The sequence below is a fragment of the Anarhichas minor genome, unplaced genomic scaffold (assembly GCF_050575085.1).
Source record: "Anarhichas minor isolate MPS153535 unplaced genomic scaffold, ASM5057508v1 ptg000136l, whole genome shotgun sequence".
Lineage (NCBI taxonomy): Eukaryota > Metazoa > Chordata > Actinopteri > Perciformes > Anarhichadidae > Anarhichas > Anarhichas minor.
In genome coordinates this window covers 12334409-12353425 of record NW_027466582.1, presented here as the reverse complement: position 1 = coordinate 12353425, position 19017 = coordinate 12334409, and the positions used below count along the sequence as shown (strand labels likewise).

At 41.6% G+C, this 19017-nt stretch overlaps 2 protein-coding genes across 2 annotated transcripts; one reads left to right on the top strand and one right to left on the bottom strand.

The window, feature by feature from the left end:
• Positions 1–653: 653 nt before the first annotated feature.
• grem1a (gremlin 1a, DAN family BMP antagonist) lies at positions 654–1193 on the top strand. Its single transcript, XM_076084708.1, has one exon. The coding sequence runs from the start codon at positions 654–656 to the stop codon at positions 1191–1193; it is 540 nt and encodes a 179-aa protein (XP_075940823.1).
• A 577-nt stretch (positions 1194–1770) lies between these two features.
• fmn1 (formin 1) lies at positions 1771–17708 on the bottom strand. Its single transcript, XM_076084223.1, is given in 18 exon segments — positions 1771–2208; positions 2461–2542; positions 3018–3161; positions 3803–3854; positions 5530–5622; positions 8987–9107; positions 9270–9329; positions 10156–10302; positions 10627–10756; positions 10938–11026; positions 11122–11183; positions 12158–12245; positions 12635–12776; positions 13346–14046; positions 14347–14408; positions 16028–16136; positions 16283–17690; positions 17692–17708. Coding segments are annotated over 18 exon segments (3561 nt in total). The 3' UTR covers positions 1771–2154.
• Positions 17709–19017: the final 1309 nt, after the last annotated feature.

Genomic DNA, 19017 nt, shown 5'->3' with positions numbered 1-19017 from the left:
GTGTCTTCAGAAGCAACAGTTCAATACAGTTCCTATTCTTGGTTAAGTTCATTGTAAACGGTAGCAGCTTTGCTTTGTCATGTAAGAGATGACTTTGAACTCTGTCACTGTCGCAAGGCAAATATTGTAGCTCTCATTGTCGTATCTGTTCTCGTCACCATACTGCAGTAACATGAGCCTCTACAGGCAGCGCTGAGTCTCATCTTACCTAAAAATGTCTGTGTTATGTTTTAGCTCTGTGAAGTCAAATAAACAATTTATCTGCATTGACAAAGTTTGGAGTTGGATTGTTTCTCCCATTTCAGACAGATGAAGTTAGGATCTGGGTTTGGGGGGGGGGGGGGCGTGTTCTGCTGAAGCTCTGTGGCTCAAGAGAGTGTAGAAAACCCCTCAGCATGTCATTCATAAAGCCACTAAAGAGGAAGAAGGACCTGCAGAAGAAACACGTACTGTAGTGTGACTGGACAAAGTCTTCTTGTGAGGATCTTAAATCAGCAACAGGTAACTCAATGCAGTAACTGCTGATTTTGTTTGTTAACTGAACTCCTAAATATCGTGTATTTACTTGTTTATTTGCTACTTGTTTGGTGCGTAATGCGCGCGTAAAAGTTGGGCGTAAAACGTAAAATACTCTTTCTCCTTCAGCTTCAGTGATGAGGACACAATCAGTGCTGATCTCCGCAGCAGTTTTGGTGGTGCTGCTCGGCCCGCTAAGGAGCACAGATGCTGCCACATATCAGGGCGCGTTCCCACACCCAAACAAATACAACCCAAGCGAATCGGATAGATGCCAGCAACCGGCCATCAGTGGATTCATTTCCCGCGGGATGGGACCTGTAACCTCTACCGACGAAGTGCTGGAGTCCAGTCAGGAGGCGCTGCACGTCACGGAGCGTCGGTACCTGCGGCTGGACTGGTGCAAGACGCAGCCGCTAAAGCAGACCATCCAGGAGGAGGGCTGCCTGAGCCGCACCATCATCAACCGGTTTTGCTACGGACAGTGCAACTCCTTCTACATCCCGAGGCATGATTACCAGGACGGAGACGCCTTTCAGTCCTGCTCTGCCTGCAAACCCAAAACCTTCAGCACCGTCACGTACACCCTCTTCTGCCCTGGTCAGACACCCAGCACGAGGAAGAAACGGATCCAGCGCGTCAAGCAGTGTCGCTGCACAACAATAGATACGGATTAGACGCAAACCGACTCATCCAGGTTGATAATATCCGCTTTCAATTGGAAGACAAGTGCAGTTTTGCAAACATAAAAAAACGGAAAGTGTATTTTTCTTAAAGGACACTTTAGAAGTAAGTGTGACTGGGAAGGCGATGCACTTACCTGAGTTATTTTTTATCATTGTATTGGAGAGAAGATGCTGATAGACAATATGCATGAGTGGTTGGTTCAGGTGCTCTTTTCCCTCTAAAATGATAGTATGAGCTGCAATTAATAATTCATCACTGTCCAAATATCTTGCAGTTATCAGTTATCATTGCTTCTACAAAGTCGTTTTTTTTTGTTTTAACAGATTAAGTGGATGTGTCAAATAGTTTTAGGTGCAAGGACTTTGCCAAAGTTTAAGGTTTAGTTAAGAAGTGAACTGATGGCCTAAAACAGTGTTTACGTTGAAGGCAGGCAGATAGATGTGCAGCATCTTCTCAGAATATAAGTACAAAGACAGGTCTATGAAGGACTTGGATGGTTGTATTGTTTCCACTGTGTGGGATGTAAAGCTGATCATATAGAGGTTTTTTTTTCTTTTCAACCTGCACTGCTAACCGTCACTTCATTGTATGACTGTGTATAATATGTGTATCATGTATTGTAAAGTTGCTTGTGAATAAAAAAAAAAAAGCTATGAAATCACATACTTTCTGATCAGTGATTTTATTCATGGAAAAACATATTCTAAGAACATTAAGATGTCAAAATCAAAGCAAATCATTTGTTCATAACAAGAATATTAATACAGCACTGATAATAATAATTTCTAAATATTGCACATTTATTACATTTGTTATCTTTAAAATCTCAGCACATTAGAGCAAATTATGAAATAAAACTGCCAGTGAATGATGGACACTTCTATATTGTCAGGTAAAAGAAACAACAATTTTGTAATGATCCCGATCTATCAGTTTCATACACCTTCTCTCTTAAGAATGCCATGTTGAAGACACGTTTGATTCTCTACGACGCAGCCTGTCTTTCTGTTGAGAGCAAAAAATGGTTAGTGTTATAAATAGAGTCCGAAAACACTGCATGTTCACAATTCAATCAAAGCAGCAAGACAGAAGTGTTTTGTAATATGTGGTGTGTCATAGAATGAGAGCACGAGTATATTTGTGAATGTGTATTTATCTGCATTGCATGTTGAAGGCCTGGATTAGGAAATGTGCGTTTTTAGAAGAAAGTCTCTTTGTGTCCTCAGTTTATCGACTCTATCCTGAATCTCTTCTTACCAGGCTGTTGGGGTTGATCTGTCTGGTCTCCACCTTCTTCTCTGCTGTGATCCTCTTCACTGACAGCTGAGCCTCTTTTAATCTGCAGAAACAATGTGTCAACTTCATTGGTTTCATTTTTTTGTTCAGACTTTGGCCTGAAAATGAAAAGCTAAGTTACTTACAGTATGAATTCAAATGCATCAACCAAAGAATTAGTCGATTTTCTCTGCCATCATTTACAGAAAATGAATGAATAAAAAATTGGCAGTCAGTCAGTATAAGTTCAGTTCAATCAAACCAAAGAAAATATTTTTTCCAACGACATGAATTATGGCGCTCCACTGTCTGTGAATCCGTCACATGCAATACTTTCCATTACTGACTGGACTTTTTACAAAACGTCAGGTGACTTTGGATTTGTACAATTGCATTCATTGAGAGAAGCCAACTGGATCAACCTGCTCAATGTTTTTGCATCACCAAAAGGGTTTTCCCAACACTATTCATTTTCCGATTCTGAACTGAATCCATTTTTCAAAATTCAATTTTAAAAACCCCAGAGCTATATCTGTTACCTCTCGTTAGAGATGTTCTTGTTCTCCCTCTTCCACCTGGCCTTGAAGTCTGCACAAAACTCAAACCACAGCATGAAGAGATGAGTCACCTCATTCTCTCCCATCTTGGGCTTCAGTCCAAAGTACAGAAGCAAGTCCTGAAAACTGAACAGCAAATATAAAAAAAGAGAGGATGAAAAGCACAATAAACCAAGATGGAGGTGTTTAGCCTGGTTGCTTCCCATCCTGAGTGTTACTGTAGGTCTTAAGCCCATTACACGTAAACAGATATTTTTGAAAACAGATATTTTCTCCTTTTTTGAAATAAGAAACTTTGTCCACACAACCTTTGTTTTACAAAATATACGATTAAGGCTATGTCAAAGATACGTCAAATACCAGAAAATAAGATTTTCAGCATGCAAAGGGAACTTATTTTCCTTTGGCGCATTAATAAAGCAAAAAATATTGACTTATTATTTCTTTATTCATAAATATTTGAGACCTATTTATTTAAAATCTTTCTGGTACAAGGTGCTATGGCAAAACCAAAATGTGACTTGTGTGTGGACGGACAACGAGGTGGAGTTGCTGCTCAGCATAACCTTCACATACCGGCAGTCCGCCATAGAGTGCTGCAAGGACGGAGTATTTCTGTCGACCTAACTCCTTAAGCTAGCATCTCACTGGTTCCCTCGACAAGATGCCAGTGAGATTTCTGCATTGGATTTTGGATTTTTGCAGGAAATGAAACTAAATAAACTAAATCACCAAATTCAAAGGCCAGCATGATTAAATTCTCCAACCTTTTTTGTACAGCCATCAACTGATACGAAGCTTCTGCGTGTTCCTTTCGTGCTGCAAAGAAACAGACGAGGAAACTGTTTAGTTATAGCCAGACTACTCCCAAAAAATTGTAAACAATTATAATCCCTATTAATATAAATACGTAGTACTAGATACTAAAAATACAATAAAAATATCTTGTATGATGGTGAACTTGTCAAATGGAGCCAGACAACCATTTAGGCTCTCGGATTTGGAAGCAATAGAGATAATTTGACTTTATTCTGCTGCAATTTAGACCTATTTTTTTTTTTATTATGACACATTCTCTTATAAATCTTAGTTTTGTTTGATGGTTGTACAATTGTGACGCTCGTCTTAGAAACATCTTAACACGTGTTTTATTTTACACCTTACTGTAAAGTCTTGTAGAAAATAACACAAATTGTTTCAGACAAATGCACACACGGTCCGATTCATCTTCAATTGTTTTACAGTGCGTTCAGAAAGTATTCAGAACCCTTCACTTTTTTATGTTTTGTTATTTTGCAGTCTTATGCTAAAACCATTTAAACAAATGTTTCCTCTCATCAATCCACACTCTGTAATACAATACAGTTAATACAATGAATTTGTTGTAGAAAACACTGAAATAAGCTGACAAATTGGCACAAGTATGTCTTTTCTATTTCAGTTCAAATTTAGCTCAGGTGCTTCCCATTTCTCTTGATCATCTTTGAGATGTCGCTACGCCTTGATTGGAGTCCACCTGTGGTAAATTCAACTGATTGGACCTGTCTATATAAAAGGTCTCACGGCTGACAATGCACATCAGAGCAAAGACCAAGTCATGAGGTGGAAGCAACTGCTGCAGAGCTCAGAGGCAGGATTGTGTTGAGGCACAGAAAAAAAAACTAAAATCCTGTTTTCACTTTGTTATTATGGGATATTTAGTGTCCAGAGAGATTGATGAGGTTTTAGCACAAGACTGCAACATAACAAAACAACAAAAAAGTGAAGGCCTGAATGCTCTGTGAATGCACTGGATATCAAATGAAACACACGTGATACAAGGGACAAAAGATCTAACATAAGTCCAGCGGTCTCTGTACGCTTTGATGTGTCACTTTTCATCACAGGCAGAAAAAGTGGTGGTATTCAAAACAAGTCATGCATGTAACGTTACGATACGTCTGTGCCATTTCAAAATACTTCGAGCAGGAAGCTCTTTAACGCGGGACATCGGGGACATTGGTTGGATAAATGTTTCCCAGTGCCGGTGTGTCTCAGGCAGGAGTCTCTCAGTCGTTGCCAAATGTGTCTGATCCCTATCTGAGTGTCTAGCCTTTACTCTCAATCCATCCTATCTGCCCTTCACAAACACACAGGCAGTTACAAGATTTAACTGACTGTTAGAGACAATAGCAGAGTTTAGATGAGGCATACAGAGAGAATAATTGAAGGAGAGTTGACAGGTTCCTGATGATCATTCTTGGGGGAGTTTGCGTTTAAATGAAATCATCTGAAGGTAAGTATTTGCAGTACTGTTAGATATTACATCTGAGCCTTAAAATGGTTTCAGAGGTCTTAAAATGTGTGTTTTTCTTTACCAAGAACAAAGTCTCCAGAAAGTAATCTACCTTGTTGAACACAGAAAAATGACGCCGGTCTTAAATCTCACCTATAGTCACGGGCGTTATAGACACTCAGGTTCACAGCTGAACAATATACGAGTTTAATTACTTACCGCTGAGAACAAAAGCCTCCATTTTGTCCTGAAACGGCTGCAGGTTTTCTTCAGGAGAATCGGAGCAGACGTTCTGTACATCTTTCTCACATCCTGGTTTAAAAAAAATAAACGAGAGAACGGTTCAGACACTTTTTTATGTTGTTTAAGAAAATATAAAGTGTAGCTGCGGAGGAAAGGGAAATCATCGCATCAAATATGTATCAGTGCTGTTGAATCCAGGTTTCTTTGGACATGATGTTCTGATTTGTTTGCTTCAAAACTTTTTGCCACAAGTCAGTCGTTTAAGTCTTTATTTTGAGAAAGTTTCTTGTTTTTTGATTTATTAATTAAGTCATTATGTTGAGAAACTAAAGGCTTTTGCACAACAAGTCCGTATTTGTTGTAGTTTAAAAATAAATATGAACTCATGTTGTTACAATCACATTTACGCACCGACTCCGAAACGTTCGTCGTCATTAAAGTTTTTTCAACAGGTTTGATTTTCTGCATTTTTTTTCCGCATCCATCGAAAGCCAAAAGAGCGTCGTCTGACCACTCAGAGCCACCGTCCATGCAAACGTAATAATCCAACATTTCATCTGATTAACTGATTCACAGAGCACTTTACGATGAACAAAGTAAAGCATACACAGATGCAGAATTTAAGGGATTCAGAACAGCTTGGAATCAGGGATGGGAGCAAAACAAAGCAGTAGCATCAGTAAACATGTGCTAGGCAGCTAATCGATAGCTTCTTGCTAATGTCATTCATTCATCAGCCCCGTTTGGAACTAGCACTATCCATTGCATCCATGTAATAATTCAGTTTTATCTCATTTTGCAAAAATAGAACAATAAAAAATGCATCAAACTCAGTGTGCAGGGTTTCTGTGGATAGCAATTTTTATCTGATGAAGGATTAAAGTAAAGTTTATGATACGGCCTTTAGTCATTATTTTCAGATTTTGACAAGGTTTGTCAGGATATTTTTTTTTGTCTTATTTTATTTTTTATTTTACTGGTGGAAACGGGCTTCCATATGGAGGAGAGCATGTTCTGGTTTAAACTAGCTCCACCTGTGCAGAAGCAGGAGGTTATCAACACAGCTTCCTCTCTACAGCAGATATCACTTGTTTAGATTCACCCAGAGATGGCGACTGCAAACTCCCTTTCTCTCTCTCTCTCTCTCTCTCTCTGTCCCTCTGCCAGTCTGTGGCTCCATGTTGATCTGCGTCCAATCAGTGGATCAGAGGAGCCAGTCCGCAGAGCCAGTCATAATAGAGGCTGCAGAGGGAGCCGAGCCCCTGCCCCGCCACCTCCCCGCACCCTGACGCTCGATCAACATCTCCCAGATAAGATTACAAAAGAACACTGTTTTCATTCTGAATTTATGTAAACTGTGGAGGCGGGTATCTCTCTCTCTCTCCTTTCTTTCTTTTGTCTGCCTTTTGTGTTCGACAGAAGTTTGCTTATTTCAGACCGAAGAGGCTTAAAGACCTTCACATAAACAGAGTCGCCTGATGAGGGGTGTGGTGCTTTCAGATGTGAGGCTGAAGCAGTCATTTGGTTTCATACTTAGGAGATTTTAAAGTTTTGGTGATGCATGCTAACGTTTGCTAATTAGCTCAAATCACAAAGTACAACTGAGGCCAAAAGTAACCAAAGAAACCAAAGTAAATTAAAATGTTGACCTGATGCTGGAAGCTACGGGAAAAGTTAAGGGATCACCAAAGTTAGCGAATCATCCTGAAGGGAATTTGAATGTGTGGACCAAATTTCATGACAATCCATTTGATCAACCACATCGCGGCTCTAAAGGAAGAAGTCAGTGCCTCAACAAAGTTTGTTGGATCTATCCTCTGGGGATCATGAATGTGCTGCACAGCATTTCATGACAATCCATCTGATAGTATTTGAGATATTTTGCTCTGGACCAAAGTGTTGGACCAAACAACTGACCGACATTTCCATCCATAGTTATGCAGATAGCGTGGCTATTGACACATTCAGGGGATCGTTATGTTCTCATGTATATGTTATGTGTGTGCCGATACCTGTTGACAGCGAGTTTTACTGCTGAATACACGGCTGGGGATTTTTTAAATGTCTAACGCTGTGGGGGCAGCAGAGACAAAATTCTACTCACCATTGAATTTGGGCAAGAAGAAGATATCTCAGAGCCTAGACAAATGAAACCAAATCGGCATCTCCACATGTAGATACCACTCACAGGCAATTGAGAAACGATGTTTTTGGTAGTAATTTGGATGCATTTGAAACTGTTTACAGTGAATAAGGTCTTGTTTATGTAGAATCGTCTTTGGATCTCATTTCCTTCAACGGTCAACGTGGATGACTTACGAGAAACAAATTTCCCGGTAACTTTGTTGGGAAACATTTCAAACCAACCAAACAGAAAACACAGGGCGAGTGAAGAACGACAGAAACGAGGCACAAAGACGGTTCAAACAAGCAGAAGAAAAGGAACCCGCGACGGGCAATCCAGATTGCACGGTGGTTTGGGTAGACGGGCCGATAAGACAAAGCTGTGTTGAGAGCTAAAGAAAGCTATCTGCGGCACACATCTGGGGGCCACACTGGAGCCCAGGTGATACAGCCGAGCAGGTTGAGCATCTGTGCATCTCTGCAGAGGCCCGTGCAGAGATGCTACGGATACTGGAGGTCTGGAGATTACATAAGTGGGGCGCTGTGGTCTCCCTGCTCTGGCGACAGCGGCACAAAGGCACAACGATGGGAGATCTGATGGGCATGAGGATTAGAAGCTGGATCTGAAAGGCGCCAGGCCTGTATCAGCAGCAGGACTCCCGCTAGTCTCTGACTACACGCACAGTGAAGTGCAGGCAAAAACAAATGTATACATAGTGATACAACAATGCACTCGCTCACAATCGTACGCATGTAAGCGTAAGCATTGTCCTCAACGTGACTCTAACTGGCTGGCATTGCTGAGTGGCGTCATATGGGCACACTTAGAGAGAGAGAACAGGCTAGAAGGATAAGAAAGACGAGAGGAAATCTTTTGTTCTGGGGCTTTAGCGATCTCAAGTTTGGTAAAAGAAGCAGGCCTTTAGCCTGAAGTATAAACAGTTACTCAATGGCTGGGGCCGGTGATGGGAAACTATGGTGTTGAGTTGTGTGTGTGTGTGTGGGGGGGGGGGCGGGGTTGTGTCTGAGGAAAAACGATGCCAGACCAGGGCCGAGGTTCGGTCTGTGGGAACTTCTCAAAATCAGAGGGATAGAGTTACACAGCCCCGCTGAGGTTTTCAAACAAAAGCACACAACAAAATGACCACAAGGCGAGACCATTCCGGTCACCCAGTCACATGGATGCTGAAGCTCAGAGTGGAACTAATGTTTTGGGGATTATCATCTAATATTATTAACCAAGAGGGTCTCTCTTTTGTGGAGAGACGGGGCTGGAATAAATGAAGGTTGCAGGAGTGACGTCACATACTTGTCAGATCTCGTCCAAGCTGTCTCAGGTCTCTGTTGAGGTCATCAAACTTGACCTGTGCAGCGAGGAAGACATCCTGAGGTTCAGGAAGTGGGAATATACTCTTGTCTGTGCCGGCGTTCTGGTGGAATACAATTTTAAAAAACAAAAACAGTAATAACATCAGAAACTGAGAAATGTAATGTTTCTTTTGACCCAAAAAACAATGTTAGATCTGAGTCAAAATGGGTAAAGACAAATATAGTCAACCTAGAATAGTGAATAGTTGTTTTTGAACTATTACCTCATCCACATTGTGCAGGTAGTACGACACTACATAGTCCACCAGGCTGATACGATTGTCCTGAGAAGAAAAGCAGGAGAGGATTCACAACTGCATCAGTAGAAAGTAAAAGCTTTTCATAAAAAGTATTCTAGAAAAGATTGTCAAGCTGCATGAAAGGTTTTACGCTCTATGGGATCGCTCAGACTGATTTCATATGTTTGATATATGTGTTGAGAGAATAAATTCAGTTTCTGTGAGTTGATAAAAAATGTCATTTAGTTCACCTTTCTTTTATCACCATGGGGGTCGTGGAGTTTGGCCTCCCAGGTGACATGAACCCGATGAATGGTGTTCATCGGTAGTTTTAAAAAAATGTAAAACCTTTCATATTATATATATATATATCATATAATTAAGTTAATATTCTCATGACAGGGTTTGAAAAGTGACTTGAACATCAATCAAAGATATGGCAGTGAAACGCTCCTTTGTTGTGAAGAACATTTTCTACCATTAAATATCAGGTCTGTAAAATAAAGTGACATATATTTATTTTATTGGATTGCCCTTATTATGGAAAGCATGCTCACGATAAGATATGGTATTCACTTATTCTATATAAATATTTTTTTATATCTTTAATATAAAAAAAACTACCTCCTCAGCACCTGCTCAGCAGGTTCCTGCCACATCCTCACATAGTGTTAACCATTCACAACAGTTTGTCTTTACACTAGAAACAGTTCTCTGCTCTTGGCCAATGATCAATAAGTTCGACTGCTTACACTTTTATACATATACTCCCTGAAAAAAACAATATTTAGCATGAGTAAATTCTGCAGTATTTAAAAAGCAGCATCTAAAAGGAGCTGCTACGGTTCTCCAACCGTGATCAAGGCCTTACTCTGCTCTTCACATCCTTCAGTTTAGGCAGAATGTCCAGACCAAAGCCGTCAGCCTGACCTCTGGTCCTGTTGCCTCCGTTCATGTGGTTCCCCAGAGCCAACACCAGCCCCATCACATCCGTTACACCGTCGTTCTCCAACAGAGCCTGAAAACAGAAAACACTCACAGGATCAACTACAGACAGCTGGCACCACACTCAGGGTGATCCACACATTAAATCCTGTTTGAGTTCCACTTAAATCCTGTTTGAGTTAGGCTATGGTGATGTCATTTGTATGGAAAATACACTGAACATCTCATCATTGAACCAGAGGGAGTCAGACATGTAGGTGCTACTTGTTAACACTACAGACAGCTCAAATATGTGTTAGGATGTTAATATGTTGAGAGGAAAAGGGAGATAATTGTCAAATATACAGTAACTTGATACATCAAGAGAAGATGGATCATGTGTAGCTTTCCTTCCTACCTTGCAGACAGAGGAGACCGTGTTGAGCTTTGTTTGGATGGACGTGATCCCATCGATGAAGGCCGACTGGAAGATGATGCAGTGAGCTCTGCCTACAAAGTCTGGGATCTGAGACAGCTCATACAGGAACCTGGAGCACAACCACATCAACAGTAAGAGGACCAAAATGTGATGATATTGTCCATCCCTCTTAGGAACTGAGTTAAGACACAGCATATAATATATTTGTCTCGTCAGCATACACAAACAAAAACACAAATCAATTACTGGCGCAGCCTCTAAACATTTCTGTTAGCAGGTGAAATACTGACTGTTCGGGTTTGTCCAGCAGTTTAACTTCCTCTTCTTCTGACGTCTCGTAGTGTTTCTTGATTCTCTCCAGTTCCTCTGGCTGCGCTCTCTGACACATTGACAACAAAAGGGGTTCATGATCGTACAATTGCATTTGCAGTTAAACCGCAGCATGTCGTAGTGGTAGCGGGCTGTGACACCTACATTTTCATACAGTGCCTCAATAGTCTCCAGGTCCACCACCGAGTGGTCCACTGCCAGTACAGCTAGAAGGGGGATGTTAAGAACAGACACACATTTGAGATAAGGCGGGTAATAGGACACTGTGAAAATCTACTGAAAAGAAGAAAACAGGAAAAGTGAAGAGGCCAAACAGAGAGCTGCAGATCTCCAGAGGAACATGAACACGCTCCTCTCAGTCTGCTGTTTGTGACAGAGATTTACAGGAGTTTGTCAGATCGTCTGTCTGTAACTGTCATGCTGACATTGTGGTGAGTGTGTCAGCCTTTAATCCTACTTTATATTCACCAACAGCTCTTATACAGAGTGAAGTACAGGGTAACTCCAGCGTGATGCTGGGGTTTCGGGATGTTCAGGGAGCTAGTTGCGTAAATGTTTACAGAGGAATCCTGTCTTGTTCCCAGACTGGCTTGGAAATACAGCTAGTTCAGTGATTTACTGTAATCTATAATCTCATGTCATAGACACGATGATGTTTGTTTGATTACACACATTTTGAGGTTTTAATGGTAATGCTCATGATAGGCTTGTCCACCACGACAAGAATATCCGGGAGAAACACTGAGAATGTATAAGTATGGGAACATTTAAAATATCGTCTCAGCAAGCTAACGTAACGTAAATAGTACTTGCCAGTCGTGGGAGAAGTTTTCAGATTTAATTTACTGTAAACAACCTGCAAAGCTCTAGCTGTCAGGTGTGATAGAGTACAAAGGAGTAAAAAATACAGTGAAATGTAGAGGAGTAAAAGTATAAAGTACTTGAACACAAGCTTTGTTTACATCCTGATATATGATACTATAGATACTTCTGAAGCCACTTTTATGAACTTTATTTTGGGGAGGATTTGATCGATGAATTGATATGGCTAGTGTGGCAAATGTAGGCTTTATGTATTTTGATATTGGGCTTTGAAACAATTATGACAAAAGAAGCAGCAAAAAATGTTGCTTTATTTCAATTCAAACTTGTATTGTACTCTCATACAACAAACACTGACCTTGTTGTATGTCTTTCATCTCCAGGTGGAGGCTCGATATGAGGATGCCCACGGCCTGAGAGCGCTTTCCGTCCAGCAGCTTAACGATCTGAGCACGCACACACACACACACACACACACAGTTGCCATGACCACCTTACCACTATAGAAACCATTAGTGAGTCATTAGCGAAGAGTTTATCGTAAAAAGAAGGAGCAAAACAACCAACAAAGTAAATCACAGCTGTGAGTTGAATATAAATCTCTTGGTTTTTGGAGGACATAAACTCAAACATGGGGGAATTCTTTAGCGTCTTTGTCCTCCAGAAGTCTCATAATTGTGTCTCAATCTGGATTTATAATGCTCGTCTTTTAATGACCTGGCATCTGAAGACTCGATGGCATCGACCCCCTCTAGTGGACAAACAACATAAAGCAAACAATCCCTCAAATGAAGGTGTGTCTTTGCAGGATGTTCCAGCTAATTTGAAGTGTTACCTTCCTGTCTTTGGCTTTCTTCTCATAAGCCTCTGACAGTGGCTTCTTCTTGGTCTGGGTGGTGGTTTTGGCGAAGAGATCCTCAAACTCGCTGGTGTTTATGATATTTGGTTCCTCTAAAATATTCCACAGTGTCTTGTTCCTGAGAGAGAGAGAGAGAGAGAGAGAGAGAGAGAGAGAGAGAGAGAGAGAGAGAGAGAGAGAGAGAGAGAGAGAGAGAGAGAGAGAGAGAGAGAGAGAGAGGCATAATGTTTAGTCAGCCTGCGTTTCAATATTTTGTTTAAAAATTTACTTTTTTTAAATGTGTTTTTAGATCATAATGATTTTTTTACTTGATTGATTCATATAATAACTGATTTCATAATTCCTCATGTATTCATTTATTATTTGAATACAAAATATAAATATATGTGCTTTAGTTTTTTATTAATGTCTACTGCTTTCAGCACTTGAAAAAACCCTTAAGACTCTCTCTTTAACTTCAACATCTTAGATTCTAAATAATTGTAATTCATTTCATGTGTTTTATTTATTTGTCTAATAGCCATTTAGGAGAACCGTGCCTATATGACTCAAATATTGACATTTTGATTTCATTAGATTGATTTTTACAGTCACAGACAATTCTTACTTAAACATAAAATCAAATGACCTGACCTGGTTTTTGGATTATAATCATCTTGTGTATTTTCCTATTTATTGTGAACCTACTTGGTGTCCTGGATCTGGATTCTGGTCCAGTAAAGAGGCTTCATGGGTTGGGAAACCTCCACTGTCGGTTTCCTGGGAGGTTTTTCAACAATGAGACCCCAAGCAGGAGGTGGTGGGGGAGCAAATCCTGGCATGGATGGAGGAGGAGGAGGTGGTGGTGGTGGCGGAGGTGGAGGTGGAGGGCCATTTGACAGCTGCATGTGGTTTAAGGGTGAAGACAAACATGGCGGAGGTGGAGGTGGAGGAGGAGGAGGAGGAGGCAGATTGTCTGTTTTGGTTGCCTGAGAAGGAGCAGGAGGTTGTTTTGACGGAGGCAGCGTAGCTCCAGGTGGAGGAAGAGTTCGGGATGGAGCGTCATGTGTTGAGGAGGAAGTATCGTCCCTCTGACCTGCCAGACTGAGGGTGATAGAAGCCAGGTCCAGCTTTTTGGGGGTCACCCTCTGCTGCTGAGGGCTGGTGCAGACTCTCCCTGAATCTTCTCCATCCTCGTGAGTCTTAACAAATGTCTCTCGGTCGGTCTGGATGCACACTGTGCGGAAGGATTTGTGTACAACGTCGTCTTCCGTTGATACTGCGACGTCTTTGAGTTCTCCGCGACGGCGAGTCCCAACCTGGGAGAGTTCGGCCTGCAGCTCAGCCACACGGGCGACATTGTCCTCGTTCTCTACCCTCAGTCTGGAGAGTTCCTGACCAAGGTCCTCCTGGAAATAATAAAAGTCACACTCAGCCCCACTTTGATTTTTTTATCTGTCAAACTCTAATGTAATGATAATGAATGCATGAGAGTTACAAACTGGGGCTAGTTAGACTCTACATCAATGGGGATGATGGTGACGGCCCAGTTTTTCTTGAAGGAACTGTTCAACCTTTTAGGAAATGCTTTTTTTGCTGAAAGCTAGACGAGAAGTCTCAGCAAGAAGCACATAAATGAATATCCCAAAATGTCAAACGATTCAGCAGCACACCGTGGTTCAACTCCTCACTGTATCATTCATACTGACCTGTAAATTCTCCAGCTCCTCTTTGCATTCTCTCTTCAGCTGCAGGAGAGCAGCCTGGTGCTCTGAGAGGAAACAAGAGCACAAGGACATTTTACAACAGCTTTGTGTTCCTTCTTGCACCACAAACAGGTGTTTACTATTACAGCTGTGGAGCCCGAGAGTGCTTCCTTTAATCCCAACGGCTACATTAGTGATGTGGACGGGGACCAGCTGAGGACGAACAAATTACGACAACTGTGAGACACTTGAGAACTGTGAATAATTCTGCATGACAAATCCAATTCATGTTCTAGCACTGCAGGAGGCTGAGGGCTGTTTGAGGATATATCAGCAATACAAAGCTTGACCAGATGCTGGCAGTAGAGCTTCACATGGAGGAAAAGCTTATGGCACACACGGCTTACTCTTGAACAAAGGATGGTGGGTGTGTGCACATGAAGCACACAGGTTTATCCCTGTTCAAACAACCTTTGATAAACCTTCTGATAAATGAGGACATTTTTCAAGTCAGGTGAGATTATTCTAATTTAGAACTCATTCAAAGGAAGCAGGAGCACTTTTGTTCCTTTAACAAGCTGTGAGTCACATACTTTGAACGTGTCTATTAGTTGAGACTCATTACTCCTTTAAAAAGCATTGTTTTGTGAATAAAAACCAAAGTAAAAGCTTCTTATTGCGGTTTAATATGTGAAGACAAGGTGTTTCAGACTGGTCTGTAGCGTGAGGCCGGACTTCATTTTGACCTCAGATTTATGTAAGTTGACCGTTTTTACAAATGCAAAGACTGACTTATTTTCAGTAAAACAACTTAGAATTGTTCAGTCCAGTAAATCCCTTTACATCCTGAAGGTGCTGGAGTCTTACAGACTGGTTTGCTGTCACAGGGTGGAGTTGTGTTTACCAAAGCAGTGGAGCTTGATATCACATCCATCACATGATATCACAGAGCAAACATTCCCACTCCCTCCACAGCTCCGTCTCAAATGAGCTGTATGTACTGAATATTCAGTTTAAAACGATGAGTCTGCGTGGATTTTTATTTACATTTTACAGGCTGGTGATGTATTCATTTTATGTATTCAGATTTATTTTAGCAGGCTCAAGTTTACACTATTTGTTTAACCCTTGTGGTGATCCCAGACCCTCTTTAACAGACACAAACTCATATTTAACGTCAGATGTCTGCTAGCAAAAACCCCACATTACTTGTTTTTGGGGTCTTGCACACTGCAAAACAAACTTTTAACGCAACGTTTACCCTCCCAAATCCCAAATGATAAGAGGAGTCCATTAGTTTTAGAGGTCTAACTGACCTGACATGCTGTACATTTAATTTGTCTGTGAAGAACTTTCTGGCAATAAAGGACTATATAGATGTTCATCCATAGCTCACCTTATGAAGCAAGATATTTCTTTGCTTAATTAATCTAATTACAATATCTTATGCTCATTTTTATGTCACCTTCATCAAATGTGCATGCTCAGTTTGGAGCAAAAGGAGAGGTTTGCACTTAAATACTTTTCTACAGATTGGATTTGAATGAGGCTAGAAGAAAAGACAAAAACATATTTGAAGAAATATTTTCATACAGAAGAGGAGTCTGTGTGATCCCAAACAATCAGGTTGGAAGAGCAAACCTTTTTATGACAAAAATATGAATGTATATTAATCTGTGAGTACCTGCTTCACTGTATTTCAGCCCAACTTTTTCTTCCTTAAGTGGCGGCCAGACGGCTTGTAGGCGACCAGGAGTTCTGTCCTCTCCCTCTGCTGGGGTCGATGCTTCTGACTAGGAGGAGGGGGGGGGGGGGGGAAAGAGTTTGACATTAGATTTATTACAATCAATTACAAACAGAGCTTCTTTACGCACAGGACAGTATTCCAAACACGGCTCTGGTAAAGCTAGTTGATGCTTTACTTATACACAACTCGTACTTTGCCATGAGGTGATTCTTTCTTCTCCTGCGTCTTGTTGGAGGTTTTGTCGAAAAGCGCTCTAAGCGCATCTTTATCTGCTCTTATCTTCCACCTCACAGCATCCAGGTCCGCCTTCTCAGTTGGGTCCTTCTTCAAAGGCTTTGGGGTGAAAAACGCTTTGAAGGCACCAAATGCAGCTTCTGCACTGGACACAGAGGGTTTCGTAGACTCAAATGAAACCCCCGCACCCTCCCCTGTTTCAAGTTCTTTCCCCTCACCCTCTTGACTTTCTTCAATCTGGTTCTTCTCATTCTCTTCCTGATCTCCCTCAGCCTCCATTTCCTCCCTTTCCTCTTTCTCATCCCCTCTCTTTTCCTTGGTCAGGAATTGGGAGATCTGGTCCAGGAAGTTCCCTTGAACTTTAGCATCCCCCTGCTTCTCAGGGGAAATGTCCCTCCTCGTTCCTTGAGAGAAAGGTTTGATCTGGGCCACGGTGTCGTGCTCAGGCCCGACTACCCCCTTCCTCAGGACCCTCAGGCCGCTGAAGAGTGCCGGGATCTGGATGTCCTTGTCCGCGGGGGAGACTGGGGTGAAGGTGGCTCTGGTGCAGACGGATCCAGGTGGAGGGTTATTGGCTGCAGATGTTATCAGAATATTTGGTGAAGTGTCTTTGGTGCTGGGAGGATTGTGAGATTGGGCGGAAAAATATGGAAATGCATCTCTTTTCTCTTCTTCTTCTTCGCTGTCCTCCTCTGCACCTGTTCTCTCCTCCTCATCGTTATTTTTGAAGCAGGAAGGGCCATCGGTTTGCTCCAATGACGGTGCTACTATGGCTTCAGCCTCTTCCTCAACCGCAGATCTTGTCCGAGTCACCAATATCACTACATGTTTGGTTTTAGAAGATCTACTTTTCACATATTCCTCAGAGTCAAAACCCACATCTGAAATGAATGCACTTGTGGCAAAATCTTCCTGGCAGAGAACATTTTCGTTGCCTTCTATTCCTCTCTGATTGGCTTCTTCAGCATCATCCTGCGTGACACTGACTGCTGCAACACATTCACAACCTGTATTCGTGCAGTCATTTGAAATGTGTTGACGCTTTGGTTGCAGAGTCTCCTTCAAGGTAGGTTCACACAGCGAGTTCTCGTTTACCGCCAAGCTTTGCTGCTCTGTTAGGTTGACATTATTCCGCTCCTCTTCCGTCATATCTGAGTCATTTCCTGCTTCTCTCCTACTTATGTCTCCCTCGGATTTAGAAGTTATCTCCTCCCCTACGTGAGGCAATATAATGCCTGATAAGGAGTCTCTACTGTTGTCCACAGCATCTTCAAAACTCATATCCCTATTTTCCTTGAGATTAAAACTCAGCCCAGTGCCTCTTTGCATTGTATCGTCATTGTCCTCCTCTGAGAAACTTCAGAATGGCTTTTTGCTCCTCCATCGCTCATAAGTTGCTCATAAGAAAGTGGTGACATTATCCAGAGTGGAGGGAGCAGGAGGTTCTTGAAAAGCTTTTCCCACAATGTCAACATTGTGGCTCATATTTGAGACGTGCAACATCGTGCTATCTTACATTCGAAAAATGGTGTTCAGGCATCTGTATGGCATGCACTCATTTGTATAGCTGATTGCAGGATCATGCAACATCCATTTACTATTAAAATATAATGAGAAAGAAAAGTCAATAAAGGTATATCACAACTTGTGAAAATCCGACCTGTTTCCGCTCCAGTTTGATGAAAAGAAATAGATTTATTTTCCCCCGCTACAACAGCTCCTTCATGTCTTACAGCAGAACTAAATTTCCAGACCTAAAACTGGAAGTTAGTCACTTGGAGCCACCAATAGCAGGGGAGAAATCCACACAGTAATGGAAAAGGGAAACTTTCCAAGCCCCAGCTCCATGGCTCTGCCGGTTAGAGTGACTCAACCATAATTAAAAGTCAGATCCAAGTTCTGGCTTCCAAGTTCTGGCTCCTTTCCCCTCTGGCTCCTCTATAGCTTCTGTAGTTTACAGAGCAGCATCTTGGACGACACCCTCCAGATTGTCATCCTGTAATAGGAAGCAGATGGTGACTTAAGCCACTGTGTGTGACAACACCCTGACAGATCCGCGAGGCATTGGGCAAAGAAAGCCACCCAGTACAGATGGAGGGGCACCACACCCAGAGCTGAAGGAGGGTAAACAGCACTGCCAGGGATCACTTGCTAAACGTTATGGCCTGTAAATCCACATTCACAGGGAGGTCGCTCAGCTACCCTGCAGGTACTGAGCAGCACTCTGCTAATCAGGGCGTCTTAGCGGGTCTAGCCCCACCAGCACTGTACTGTTAATCAGCTCACATTACATCAAACGTACACCGTGGAGAGACAGAGACACTCTGTCAGATCATTGGTTGTAAAAAAGTACTGTGTTCAGTGACAATGTTATTGGCTTAGCAGTTTAATGTGTGTATTAACTGTTTTTAATGCATTATATTATGAATAAACTTGCCCTGCTTTGCCTTTATTTGTATGCAATAAACAAACGAACCGATAAAAAAATTGGTTTTCAAAATAAAGTGACAAATTATTTCAAGTTGGCGACACAGATCAACACAAAGAAGAAGGCCATAAAAAAGTAACAAAAAAAGTAAGAAATATCTAAAAAATAAACAAACCTTACAGACCATATTTTCTCAAAACAAAGAATTAAAAGTTAAAATCAAAAAATGTAAATGAATGCATAAGCAAACAAATAAATTCTTAAA